The following is a 14921-nucleotide window of genomic DNA, read 5'->3' on the forward strand; positions in this document are numbered from 1 at the left end:
TCAGAGGAAGTGTCATTTTGCATCAAATCTGACTCCATAGTCATTATTACTCTCCCCTGTACCTGTATCTCCAGTAACTTCAACTTCTCTGATTAATGTCACACTAACATCATTGATTTTCTTCCTCTGTTCCTTCAGCTTCATAAGATGTTGTGTCAGATATTTTGTTCTGTGATTCAGTTTCTAATTGTAGGTCTTTTTTTCCTCTGCTGCCACTTTGTCAGCATCGCCAGCATTTTCTGGACTCTTCATTCAGTTTCATGAGGGTTTGTGATTCTGTGATGTGACAGATATTTATTGCAATGGACTCCTCAGATGTTAAATCTGAACTACATGATGACTGCAGGTCGGTGGATTTAGATCTTTCAACAGGACCAACATCATTTTTCTTACATATGTCCATCTCCTGTTCTTTTGCTCCTAGTTTTACACTTTGTAATGTAGATTCATCTAGACGGGGTTCATCCTCCAAACTAATTGTTTCTTCCTCTACATTGATCATATCTTCACTGTCAAGTGTCTCATTTTCATCATGATGTTCTTTTTCTTTTCTTTGTCCATTTTTCCCTCTGAGAGGTCTACGAGTTGAGCCCATTTTTCTCTTGTGAATAACTGTGAATTCTGAGTGTGCCTCCTCTTTCTGAGAATTTTGAGGAATGATGGTGGTGTCACTTTGCTTGGGAACTGTGTCAGTTTCTTTCTGAACTTCACGCTCAGCATTGTCAGATACTTTTAATGCTTCCAGTTTTGCATCAGAAGAAGTGTCATTTTGAATCAATCTGACTCCGTAGTAATATTACTCTCCACTGTAACTGTATCTCCAATAAACTCAACTTCTTTGTCTAAAACATTAGCTTCACAGATGTTCTCTTCTGTTGCTTCTCCTCCAAATGCTGTTGAGTCAAATGTCTGGTTTTCTAAGTGTCGTTCTGTGTCCTCCTCTGCTGGCACTATTTCAACATCTCCAGAATTTTCCTGGGACCCAGCATGAATTTTTGGGAGGGTTTGTGATTCTGAAATGTCACAGACACTCACTGCAGTATATCTGGATTCATCTGGACTGGGTTCATCCTTCAAAATGAAGATTTCTTTCTCATCATGTTCTTGTCTTTGCCCTTTATTCCCTCTGAGAGGTCTTCGAGTTGAGCCCATTTTTCTCTTTTGAATAACTGGACTTGATTTTGAGTGTGCCTCTTCTGTGTGAGAATCTTCAGGAATGAGGTTGATGTCACTTTGTTTAAGAACTGTGTCTGTTTTCTCCTGAAACATCTTTCTCAACATTTTCAGATATTTTCCAATGCTTCGATGTGTACATCAGGAGAAGTATGAAGAAAATCTGACTCCGTAGTCAAATTATCTCCACTGTACCTGTATCTCCAGTAATTTCAACTTCTCTGACTAATGTCACACTAACGTCATTGATGTTCTCCTCTGTCTTCAGCTTCATAGGTTGTTGTGTCAGATATTTGTGTTCTGTGATTCAGTTTCTAATTGTAGGTCTTTGTTTTCCTCTGCTGCCACTTTTTCAGCATCTCCAGCATTTTCCTGGGACTCTTTATTCAGTTTCATGAGGGTTTTGTGATTCTGTGATATGACAGATACTTACTGCAGTGGATTCCTCAGACAGGAAATCTGAACGACATGATGACTGCAGGAGAGCAGATTCAGATCTTTCAACAGGACCAACATAATTGTCCTCACATAATTCCATGTCCTGTACTTTAATTCCATCTTTTGTGGTTCTTAACAGAGATGCATTTGTAATGGATTCATCCTCCAAACTAATTGTTTCTTTCTCTACATTGATCATATCTTCACTGTCAGGTGTCTTATTTTCATCATGATGGTCTTTTTCTTTTCTTTGTCTATTTTTCCCTCTGAGAGGTCTACGAGTTGAGCCCATTTTCCTCTTGTGAATAACTGTGAATTCTGAGTGTGCCTCCTCTTTCTGAGTATCGTGAGGAATGATGGTGGTGTCACTTTGCTTGGGAACGGTTTCTTCCTGAACTTTACACTCAGCATCATCAGATACTTTTATTGCTTCCAGTTTTGGATCAGAAGAAGTGTCATTTTGAATCAAATCTGACTCCGTAGTCATATTACTCTCCCCTGTACCTGTATCTCCAGTAACTTCAACTTCTCTGACTAATGTCAAACGAACATCATTGATTTTCTCGTCTGTTCCTTCAGCTTCATAAGTTGTTGTGTCAGATATTGTGTCCCGTGATTCAATTCTAACTGTAAAGTCTTTGCCTTCTTCTGCTGCTCCTTTGTCAGCATCGCCAACATTTTCCTGGGACTCTTCATTCAGTTTCATGGGGGTTTGTGATTCTGTGATGTGACAGATATTTATTGCAATGGACTCCTCAGATGTTAAATCTGAACTACATGATGACTGCATGTCGGTGGATTTAGATCTTTCAACAGGACCAACATCATTTTTCTTGCATGTGTCCATCTCCTGTTCTTTTGCTCCTAGTTTTACACTTTGTAATGTAGATTCATCTAGAGGGGGTTCATTCTCCAAACTAATTGTTTCTTCCTCTACATTGATCATATCTTCACTGTCAAGTGTTTCATTTTCATCATGATGTTCTTTTTCTTTTCTTTGTCCATTTTTCCCTCTGAGAGGTCTACGAGTTGAGCCCATTTTTCTCTTGTGAATAACTGTGAATTCTGAGTGTGCCTCCTCTTTCTGAGCATCTTGAGGAATGATGGTGGTGTCACTTTGCTTGGGAACTGTGTCAGTTTCTTCCTGAACTTCACACTCAGTATTGTCAGATACTTTTATTGCTTCCAGTTTTGCATCAGAGGAAGTGTCATTTTGCATCAAATCTGACTCCATAGTCATATTACTCTCCACTGTACCTGTATCTCCAGTAACTTCAACTTCTCTGATTAATGTCACACTAACATCATTGATTTTCTCCTCTGTTCCTTCAGCTTCATAAGATGTTGTGTCAGATATTTTGTTCTGTGATTCAGTTTCTAATTGTAGATCTTTGTTTTCCTCTGCTGCCACTTTGTCAGCATCGCCAGCATTTTCCTGGGACTCTTCATTCAGTTTCATGAGGGTTTGTGATTCTGTGATGTGACAGATATTTATTGCAATGGACTCCTCAGATGTTAAATCTGAACTACATGATGACTGCAGGTCGGTGGATTTAGATCTTTCAACAGGACCAACATCATTTTTCTTACATATGTCCATCTCCTGTTCTTTTGCTCCTAGTTTTACACTTTGTAATGTAGATTCATCTAGACGGGGTTCATCCTCCAAACTAATTGTTTCTTCCTCTACATTGATCATATCTTCACTGTCAAGTGTCTCATTTTCATCATGATGTTCTTTTTCTTTTCTTTGTCCATTTTTCCCTCTGAGAGGTCTACGAGTTGAGCCCATTTTTCTCTTGTGAATAACTGTGAATTCTGAGTGTGCCTCCTCTTTCTGAGAATTTTGAGGAATGATGGTGGTGTCACTTTGCTTGGGAACTGTGTCAGTTTCTTTCTGAACTTCACGCTCAGTATTGTCAGATACTTTTAATGCTTCCAGTTTTGCATCAGAAGAAGTGTCATTTTGAATCAAACCTGACTCAGTAGTAATATTACTCTCCAATGTAACTGTATCTCCAATAAACTCAACTTCCTTGTCTAAAACATTAGCTTCACAGATGTTCTCTTCTGTTGCTTCTCCTCCAAATGCTGTTGAGTCAAATGTCTGGTTTTGTAAGTGTCGTTCTGTGTCCTCCTCTGCTGGCACTATTTCAACCTCTCCGGTATTTTCCTGGGACCCAGCATGAATTTTTGGGAGGGTTTGTGATTCTGAAATGTCACAGACACTCACTGCAGTATATCTGGATTCATCTGGACTGGGTTCATCCTTCAACTTGAATATTTCTTTCTCATCATGTTCTTGTTTTTGCCCTTCATTCCCTCTGAGAGGTCTTCGAGTTGAGCCCATTTTTCTCTTTTGAATAACTGGACTTGATTTTGAGTGTGCCTCTTCTGTGTGAGAATCTTCAGGAATGATGCTGATGTCACTTTGTTTAAGAACTGTGTCTGTTTCTCCTGAAACATCTTTCTCAACATTTTCAGATATTTTCAATGCTTCGATGTGTACATCAGGAGAAGTATGAAGAAAATCTGACTCCGTAGTCAAATTACTCTCCACTGTACCTGTATCTCCAGTAACTTCAACTTCTCTGACTAATGTCACACTAACGTCATTGATGTTCTCCTCTGTTCCTTCAGCTTCATAAGTTGTTGTGTCAGATATTTTGTTCTGTGATTCAGTTTCTAATTGTAGGTCTTTGTTTTCCTCTGCTGCCACTTTTTCAGCATCTCCAGCATTTTCCTGGGACTCTTTATTCAGTTTCATGAGGGTTTGTGATTCTGTGACATGACAGATACTTACTGCAGTGGATTCCTCCGACAGGAAATCTGAACGACATGATGACTGCAGGAGAGCAGACTCAGATCTCTCAACAGGACCAACATCATTGTCCTCACATAATTCCACGTCCTGTACTTTAACTCCATCTTTTGTGGTTCTTAACAGAGATGCATTTGTAATGGATTCATCCTCCAAACTAATTGTTTCTTTCTCTACATTGATCATATCTTCACTGTCAGGTGTCTCATTTTCATCATGATGTTCTTTTTCTTTTCTTTGTCTATTTTTCCCTCTGAGAGGTCTACGAGTTGAGCCCATTTTCCTCTTGTGAATAACTGTGAATTCTGAGTGTGCCTCCTCTTTCTGAGTATCTTGAGGAATGATGGTGGTGTCACTTTGCTTGGGAACTGTGTCAGTTTCTTCCTGAACTTCACACTCAGTATTGTCAGATACTTTTATTGCTTCCAGTTTTGCATCAGAGGAAGTGTCATTTTGCATCAAATCTGACTCCATAGTCATATTACTCTCCACTGTACCTGTATCTCCAGTAACTTCAACTTCTCTGATTAATGTCACACTAACATCATTGATTTTCTCCTCTGTTCCTTCAGCTTCATAAGATGTTGTGTCAGATATTTTGTTCTGTGATTCAGTTTCTAATTGTAGGTCTTTGTTTTCCTCTGCTGCCACTTTTTCAGCATCGCCAGCATTTTCCTGGGACTCTTTATTCAGTTTCATGAGGGTTTGTGATTCTGTGATATGACAGATACTTACTGCAGTGGATTCCTCAGACAGGAAATCTGAACGACATGATGACTGCAGGAGAGCAGACTCAGATCTTTCAACAGGACCAACATCATTGTCCTCACATAATTCCATGTCCTGTACTTTAACTCCATCTTTTGTGGTTCTTAACAGAGATGCATTTGTAATGGATTCATCCTCCAAACTTATTGTTTCTTTCTCTACATTAATGATATCTTCACTGTAAGGTGTCTCATTTTCATCACGGTGTTCTTTTTCTTTTCTTTGTCCATTTTTCCCTCTGTGAGGTCTACGAGTTGAGCCCATTTTTCTCTTGTGAATAACTGTGAATTCTGAGTGTGCCTCCTCTTTCTGAGTATCGTGAGGAATGATGGTGGTGTCACTTTGCTTGGGAACGGTTTCTTCCTGAACTTTACACCCAGCATCGTCAGATACTTTTATTGCTTCCAGTTTTGGATCAGAAGAAGTGTCATTTTGAATCAAATCTGACTCAGGAGTCATATTACTCTCCACTGTACCTGTATCTCCAGTAACTTCAACTTCTCTGACTAATGTCACACTAACATCACTGATTTTCTCCTCTGTTCCTTCAGCTTCATAAGATGTTGTGTCAGATATTTTGTTCTGTGATTCAATGTCTAATTGTAAGTCTTTGTCTTCTTCTGCTGCCCTTTTGTCAGGATCTCCAGCATTTTCCTGGGACTCTTCATTCAGTTTCATGGAGGTTTGTGATTCTGTGATGTGACAGATACTTGTTGCAATGGACTCCTCAGATGTTAAATCTGAACTACATGATGACTGCAGGTCGGTGGATTTAGATCTTTCAACAGGACCAACATCATTTTTCTTGCTTATGTCCATGTCCTGTTCTTTTGCTCCTAGTTTTACACTTTGTAATGTAGATTCATCTAGAGGGGGTTCATTCTCCAAACTAATTGTTTCTTCCTCTACATTGATCATATCTTCACTGTCAAGTGTTTCATTTTCATCATGATGTTCTTTTTCTTTTCTTTGTCCATTTTTCCCTCTGAGAGGTCTACGAGTTGAGCCCATTTTTCTCTTGTGAATAACTGTGAATTCTGAGTGTGCCTCCTCTTTCTGAGCATCTTGAGGAATGATGGTGGTGTCACTTTGCTTGGGAACTGTGTCAGTTTCTTCCTGAACTTCACACTCAGTATTGTCAGATACTTTTATTGCTTCCAGTTTTGCATCAGAGGAAGTGTCATTTTGCATCAAATCTGACTCCATAGTCATATTACTCTCCACTGTACCTGTATCTCCAGTAACTTCAACTTCTCTGATTAATGTCACACTAACATCATTGATTTTCTCCTCTGTTCCTTCAGCTTCATAAGATGTTGTGTCAGATATTTTGTTCTGTGATTCAGTTTCTAATTGTAGATCTTTGTTTTCCTCTGCTGCCACTTTGTCAGCATCGCCAGCATTTTCCTGGGACTCTTCATTCAGTTTCATGAGGGTTTGTGATTCTGTGATGTGACAGATATTTATTGCAATGGACTCCTCAGATGTTAAATCTGAACTACATGATGACTGCAGGTCGGTGGATTTAGATCTTTCAACAGGACCAACATCATTTTTCTTACATATGTCCATCTCCTGTTCTTTTGCTCCTAGTTTTACACTTTGTAATGTAGATTCATCTAGACGGGGTTCATCCTCCAAACTAATTGTTTCTTCCTCTACATTGATCATATCTTCACTGTCAAGTGTCTCATTTTCATCATGATGTTCTTTTTCTTTTCTTTGTCCATTTTTCCCTCTGAGAGGTCTACGAGTTGAGCCCATTTTTCTCTTGTGAATAACTGTGAATTCTGAGTGTGCCTCCTCTTTCTGAGAATTTTGAGGAATGATGGTGGTGTCACTTTGCTTGGGAACTGTGTCAGTTTCTTTCTGAACTTCACGCTCAGTATTGTCAGATACTTTTAATGCTTCCAGTTTTGCATCAGAAGAAGTGTCATTTTGAATCAAACCTGACTCAGTAGTAATATTACTCTCCAATGTAACTGTATCTCCAATAAACTCAACTTCCTTGTCTAAAACATTAGCTTCACAGATGTTCTCTTCTGTTGCTTCTCCTCCAAATGCTGTTGAGTCAAATGTCTGGTTTTGTAAGTGTCGTTCTGTGTCCTCCTCTGCTGGCACTATTTCAACCTCTCCGGTATTTTCCTGGGACCCAGCATGAATTTTTGGGAGGGTTTGTGATTCTGAAATGTCACAGACACTCACTGCAGTATATCTGGATTCATCTGGACTGGGTTCATCCTTCAACTTGAATATTTCTTTCTCATCATGTTCTTGTTTTTGCCCTTCATTCCCTCTGAGAGGTCTTCGAGTTGAGCCCATTTTTCTCTTTTGAATAACTGGACTTGATTTTGAGTGTGCCTCTTCTGTGTGAGAATCTTCAGGAATGATGCTGATGTCACTTTGTTTAAGAACTGTGTCTGTTTCTCCTGAAACATCTTTCTCAACATTTTCAGATATTTTCAATGCTTCGATGTGTACATCAGGAGAAGTATGAAGAAAATCTGACTCCGTAGTCAAATTACTCTCCACTGTACCTGTATCTCCAGTAACTTCAACTTCTCTGACTAATGTCACACTAACGTCATTGATGTTCTCCTCTGTTCCTTCAGCTTCATAAGTTGTTGTGTCAGATATTTTGTTCTGTGATTCAGTTTCTAATTGTAGGTCTTTGTTTTCCTCTGCTGCCACTTTTTCAGCATCTCCAGCATTTTCCTGGGACTCTTTATTCAGTTTCATGAGGGTTTGTGATTCTGTGACATGACAGATACTTACTGCAGTGGATTCCTCCGACAGGAAATCTGAACGACATGATGACTGCAGGAGAGCAGACTCAGATCTCTCAACAGGACCAACATCATTGTCCTCACATAATTCCACGTCCTGTACTTTAACTCCATCTTTTGTGGTTCTTAACAGAGATGCATTTGTAATGGATTCATCCTCCAAACTAATTGTTTCTTTCTCTACATTGATCATATCTTCACTGTCAGGTGTCTCATTTTCATCATGATGTTCTTTTTCTTTTCTTTGTCTATTTTTCCCTCTGAGAGGTCTACGAGTTGAGCCCATTTTCCTCTTGTGAATAACTGTGAATTCTGAGTGTGCCTCCTCTTTCTGAGTATCTTGAGGAATGATGGTGGTGTCACTTTGCTTGGGAACTGTGTCAGTTTCTTCCTGAACTTCACACTCAGTATTGTCAGATACTTTTATTGCTTCCAGTTTTGCATCAGAGGAAGTGTCATTTTGAATCAAATCTGACTCCATAGTCATATTACTCTCCACTGTACCTGTATCTCCAGTAACTTCAACTTCTCTGATTAATGTCACACTAACATCATTGATTTTCTCCTCTGTTCCTTCAGCTTCATAAGATGTTGTGTCAGATATTTTGTTCTGTGATTCAGTTTCTAATTGTAGGTCTTTGTTTTCCTCTGCTGCCACTTTTTCAGCATCGCCAGCATTTTCCTGGGACTCTTTATTCAGTTTCATGAGGGTTTGTGATTCTGTGATATGACAGATACTTACTGCAGTGGATTCCTCAGACAGGAAATCTGAACGACATGATGACTGCAGGAGAGCAGACTCAGATCTTTCAACAGGACCAACATCATTGTCCTCACATAATTCCATGTCCTGTTCTTTAACTCCATCTTTTGTGGTTCTTAACAGAGATGCATTTGTAATGGATTCATCCTCCAAACTTATTGTTTCTTTCTCTACATTAATGATATCTTCACTGTAAGGTGTCTCATTTTCATCACGGTGTTCTTTTTCTTTTCTTTGTCCATTTTTCCCTCTGTGAGGTCTACGAGTTGAGCCCATTTTTCTCTTGTGAATAACTGTGAATTCTGAGTGTGCCTCCTCTTTCTGAGTATCGTGAGGAATGATGGTGGTGTCACTTTGCTTGGGAACGGTTTCTTCCTGAACTTTACACCCAGCATCGTCAGATACTTTTATTGCTTCCAGTTTTGGATCAGAAGAAGTGTCATTTTGAATCAAATCTGACTCAGGAGTCATATTACTCTCCACTGTACCTGTATCTCCAGTAACTTCAACTTCTCTGACTAATGTCACACTAACATCACTGATTTTCTCCTCTGTTCCTTCAGCTTCATAAGATGTTGTGTCAGATATTTTGTTCTGTGATTCAATGTCTAATTGTAAGTCTTTGTCTTCTTCTGCTGCCCTTTTGTCAGGATCTCCAGCATTTTCCTGGGACTCTTCATTCAGTTTCATGGAGGTTTGTGATTCTGTGATGTGACAGATACTTGTTGCAATGGACTCCTCAGATGTTAAATCTGAACTACATGATGACTGCAGGTCGGTGGATTTAGATCTTTCAACAGGACCAACATCATTTTTCTTGCTTATGTCCATGTCCTGTTCTTTTGCTCCTAGTTTTACACTTTGTAATGTAGATTCATCTAGAGGGGGTTCATCCTCCAAACTTATTGTTTCTTTCTCTGCATTGATCATATTTTCACTGTCAAGTGTCTCATTTTCATCATGATGTTCTTTTACTTTTCTTTGTCCATTTTTCCCTTTGAGAGGTCTACGAGTTGAGCCCATTTTCCTCTTGTGAATAACTGTGAATTCTGAGTGTGCCTCCTCTTTCTGAGTATCGTGAGGAATGATGGTGGTGTCACTTTGCTTGGGAACTGTGTCAGTTTTTTCCTGAACTTTACACTCAGCATCGTTAGACACTTTTAATGCTTCCAGTTTTGCATCAGAGGAAGTGTCATTTTGAATCAAACCTGACTCCGTAGTCATATTACTCTCCACTGTACCTGTATCTCCAGTAACTTCAACTTCTTTGTCTAAAACATTAGCTTCACAGATGTTCTCTTCTGTTGCTTCTCCTCCAAATGCTGTTGAGTCAAATGTTTTGTTTTCTAAGTGTCGTTCTTTGTCTCCCTCTGCTGGCACTATTTCAACATCTCCAGAATTTTCCTGGGACCCAGCATGAATTTTTGGGAGGGTTTGTGATTCTGAAATGTCACAGACACTCACTGCAGTATATCTGGATTCATCTGGACTGGGTTCATCCTTCAAAATGAAGATTTCTTTCTCATCATGTTCTTGTCTTTGTCCTTTGTTTCCTCTGAGAGGTCTTCGAGTTGAGCCCATTTTTCTCTTTTGAATAACTGGACTTGATTTTGAGTGTGCCTCTTCTGTGTGAGAATCTTCAGGAATGATGCTGATGTCACTTTGTTTAAGAACTGTGTCTGTTTCTCCTGAAACATCTTTCTCAACATTTTCAGATATTTTCAATGCTTCTATGTGTACATCAGGAGAAGTATGAAGAAAATCTGACTCCGTAGTCAAATTACTCTCCACTGTACCTGTATCTCCAGTAACTTCAACTTCTCTGACTAATGTCACACTAACATCATTGATTTTCTCCTCTGTTCCTTCAGCGTCATAAGTTGTTGTGTCAGATATTTTGTTCTGTGATTCAGTTTCTAATTGTAGGTCTTTGTTTTCCTCTGCTGCTACTTTTTCAGCATCTCCAGCATTTTCCTGGGACTCTTCATTCAGTTTCATGAGGGTTTGTGATTCTGTGACATGACAGATACTTACTGCAGTGGATTCCTCAGACAGGAAATCTGAACGACATGATGACTGCAGGAGAGCAGACTCAGATCTTTCAACAGGACCAACATCATTGTCCTCACATAATTCCATGTCCTGTACTTTAACTCCATCTTTTGTGGTTCTTAACAGAGATGCATTTGTAATGGATTCATCCTCCAAACTAAATGTTTTCTTCTCTAAATTGATCATACCTTCACATTCAAGTGTCTCATTTTCATCATGATGTTCCATTTCTATTTTTTGTCCTTTTTTTCCTCTGAGAGGTCTACGAGTTGAGCCCATTTTCCTCTTATATATAACTGGACTTGATTTTGAGTGTGCCTCTTCAGGAATTAAGTTGATGTCACTTTGCATGACAATTGTGTCTCTTTCCCCTGAAACCTCTTTCTCAGCATTTGTAGATACTTTCAGTGCCAATTCTCTGTTTTGCTCTGGGTTTGCTGATTCACTATCATTATACACAGCTTCCACATTTGACATCACAACGGGCTCTGCATCCACCTTAGTTCCTTCACTTTTCCCATCGCCTCTATCAAAAGATGCATTTTCAGATTCTACACTGACAAGTATTCCTTCCTCTTCACTTTTCTCATTCACATTTTCATGCGAGTCATAGCCTTCTTTATCAGGATATTGCATGAAAAGCTGTTGGTGTGCGTGAGATCCTCTAACTGTTGCTGAGAGTTTAAAACTAAACATTTCCTCTGACTTTGTGGTCACATCATTACTTGCAGCATTCTCAGTATCTTTTCTGCCTTTTCTAACCTCATCAGTTTCTAGCATCTTGCCAGCAGCATCTTGTAGTGGACTCTGTGTTCGAGATATATTCGATGAATATTGCTCTTGTTCTCTATTTAGCTCCTCTTTTTCAGCTGGAACTTCACATGGTTTCTGATGTGAAATCCAAATGGTCTCAGTGCTTGTTTCTGCGTCTTTTTCATTATCTCTTACATCCATTATTGTTTGTATTACATTGTGATCTCTCACATCATGCTGGTCTGTAATTTTCAATGCATTGTCTGTTTCAGATCCTCTTTGATTGCTCGTATTTTCATTTTCGCTCGCAGCTAAAATCTGGGGGTCTTCATTTTCTTCCATAATACATTCTAAATCAGTCAGAGTATCACATGTTACTAAAGTAAAATCACAAACATTACTTTCTTGTTTTATTTCCACTTGAATCTCTTGCTTTTCATCAAAAGCATCACTCATCTCATGTGGTAAATTGGTTGCTGTGGGTTCTGCATGGCTAATATTAGTCACAGGCACATTAAAACTTCTACTTCCTCCTACTTTAAGTTGAGCCATAGAACAACCACAGTTATTATCAAGAGTAGCTATGTCATGCTGGCTTAAAGAATATTCTTGATAGTTTAACTCAAGTTCCTCTAATTGCGCATCTTGCTTTGGTAATAAATCACTCATTTGATAATTTATAGAAAGTTCCTCTTTCTGTTTTAGAACCTTCTCCTTGGCTTCTGTGTTTACATCTGTAAAGTTGTAAGATGTGTTTGTATCTTTACTTGTATTAAGCACACATTGGCTGTTATCACTTAAATCACTTTCTGCCTCTTTCCAAACTTTGTTTACAAAATCCCCAGTGTGTGAACCAAAATTAAAATCAAATCCCTCGTTGAGTGATGGAGTCCCATGTTGGCTAGATGTTTCGGGTAGGGGCTTTTCTGAATCAACAAGGGGAAAAGTAACTGATTTGTTCATAGTTTCAGTTCCTGCCGAAACATCAGGCTCTTTCAGCTCAGCTCTCTCAGCCAAAAGTGACTGATTTAAAACCAACGCTGATTCTGTGTGGGACAATGAAACATCTCTTGCCACACCATCCCATGTTTGCTCCATCTCTTCTGACATGGGGAACTTTGCTTCGCCTAGAACTTCTGCTTTACTTTTATTCTCTCTTATGTTACTTGAATGTTCTTGCACACCTACATTTTCCCTGTTTTTCTCTCCGAGAGGCCTGCGGGTTGAGCAAATCCTTCTTTTTTGTCTAGAGGTACTGGCTATTGGGATATCTTGGCAACTAGGTTCATCAAACATGACTGAATCCTTCTGCAGCAAATCACTTTCAGCTACAGTGACAGCAATAGAATGGACAGATGGCACCATTTTCTCATCTATAGGAATATCCCTTAAAACCTCATGTGAATTAAAGGTTATTTCTTGATAGTGGATTGTATCTTTTTCTTCATTTTCTAAAACCCCAAGCATAAGAGTTGTTCCAGGCTCCTTTCTCAATTCAGAACTTTTTGTCTGAAGGTTTAAATCAGAAGGAAAACTCATTGACCTTGATTGTTCTTCTTCTGTTAGAGAAGCATGTTGTTCCTCAGTGGTTGATGTGTTTGGTTGAGTTACATATTCTTCATCAAACTCTCCAGTTCTCTTGATTTCATCAAGTTTTCTTTCATCTTTAATCCTACCAATTCTCTTGCGAGTTGATCCCATTTTTCTTTTCTGCTCTGGCAGTTTATTCTCCATGAGTGAATCCTTGTGACCCCTTGCATGTGGAGGACATTCTAATGCAGATGTTTGCTGATCAGTGCTTGAGCTTGGTGGATGATCAAACTGGGTTGAATGGTATTCAGTGGAGGTGTGAAATTCATTTCGCCCATCCTCAGACTCTGCAATTTGCTGAAACTGTTCATCATCTTTCTCGATATTGCTGTTAAGAACTTCAGGTCCTCGTCGAGATGAACCAGGTCTCTGGTTCTTCTTGGATCTTTTGCCTGACATGACTGTTCATGTGTTCATATGATAAGACAAACAATGGAGATGAGTCATTTCTAAACATCTTTGACAATTAAGAACATGAGTAAAAAGGAAACCAGAGAGCATTAGTGATGCGACACATGTATATGACTCATACTAACTGTTACACATGTGCTCTCAAACATTGATTCCAATGAAGATTTTTGCTTGTGATGAATGACAGTGAAAATCAGACCTAACCCTAACAAGCTGTTTTATATACTAGATAGATATAAGGTTATAAAAAAAACATAACACCTTCATCACACATTTCATCCATCCCGTATGGATGAGTAATGAGTCTGCTTACATTCATCCTAACATGATGAACATCACTTAAATAAAAATGTGTAAAAACATGTTGGACGGATGAAGGTTGTGTCATGTCTTTACTTAGATGTACGCAATGTGAAAACAAGACATTCGACTCAACTAAATACCATGACTATATAATAATCCCAACGTCAATATGAATAATATGAGGATAAAACCACATCATTTGCATGTAATATTTAGCATTTACAATGACGCAAAATGACAGAGCCTAAATATAAGACATGCTCCCTACAACTTGTGACACTAGGAAAGCACCATGATAAACTGATGTTACCTTCTGATGTCCCTTTCAGGGATCCATTCACTTTGCAGTCCTGGGTGTTTTAACAGCGCAGTTTTAGTTGTCTGTGTTTCTCTTTTGAAGGAGGCTCTGTTCAAGCAGCTTCCTTTTTGCTGCTACCCTCAACTTCCTGTGTTATTGACACAAATTGCATTAAAAGTGTGAACTTGTATATATAAAGTATATATTACATCAAGAGAGTTGCTAATCATTCTTACCATGTGAACGGCGTAAACCATTTAGTTCTCTTCTTACTTTTTGATAACAAAGTGCATTTTTTTTTTTTTTTTAAGCTTACGATATTCTAATTTCTAAAACATTTTGCAAGCATGCCCAAAGCAAACAGCAAAACCCTTTTCTGGCTCTTTAGTGGACATTTTAAGGCTTAGAAAAACAACCCAATAGCCTATGCTTCAATTTAAAACACAAAATACATAAGATATAGTCAAATTAACCAAAATAGATCCTAGTTTACGATTGTTGCGGCTTTATAGGTTAGTTAATTTGTAAATCTATTGTTCATTACTAATTCATGTTTGTTAACAATACATTGTTTATTCAACTTGAAATAATACATTACATAAAGAAAATTATCATAACCTATATCATAATTTCTAGTTCACGATGCCTAATATCAGTACATGTAATAAGTTAATTGAACCTTATAACAAAAGGGTTACCAAACTTTTTACTGCAAATAACATCTGAACAGCTAATCAGTTTGAAATGTAGAGAAAAGTCATACAC

At 38.5% G+C, this 14921-nt stretch overlaps 1 protein-coding gene across 1 annotated transcript; it reads right to left on the reverse strand.

Moving 5' to 3' along the window:
- Nucleotides 1-1555: 1555 nt before the first annotated feature.
- LOC113051184 (uncharacterized) lies at nt 1556-14329 on the reverse strand. The gene is made up of 3 exons (XM_026214765.1): nt 14169-14329; nt 10546-13545; nt 1556-9990 (listed from the first exon to the last, which is right to left on the reverse strand). The coding sequence occupies exons 2-3, from the start codon at nt 13541-13543 to the stop codon at nt 1556-1558; spliced, it is 11433 nt and encodes a 3810-aa protein (XP_026070550.1). The 5' UTR covers nt 13544-13545; nt 14169-14329.
- Between the last annotated feature and the right edge of the window lie 592 nt (nt 14330-14921).

This window comes from Carassius auratus, chromosome 31 (genome assembly GCF_003368295.1).
Source record: "Carassius auratus strain Wakin chromosome 31, ASM336829v1, whole genome shotgun sequence".
NCBI lineage: Eukaryota > Metazoa > Chordata > Actinopteri > Cypriniformes > Cyprinidae > Carassius > Carassius auratus.

Bases quoted from the DNA above. Each gene is read 5' to 3' on its own strand.
- LOC113051184 (XM_026214765.1), bottom strand. From the start codon at position 13,543: ATGTCAGGCAAAAGATCCAAGAAGAACCAGAGACCTGGTTCATCTCGA. The intron at 9,991-10,545 runs GTACAGTGGAGA...CTGGAGATACAG, and splicing joins TGAAGTTACTGGAGATACAG to GTACAGTGGAGAGTAATATG.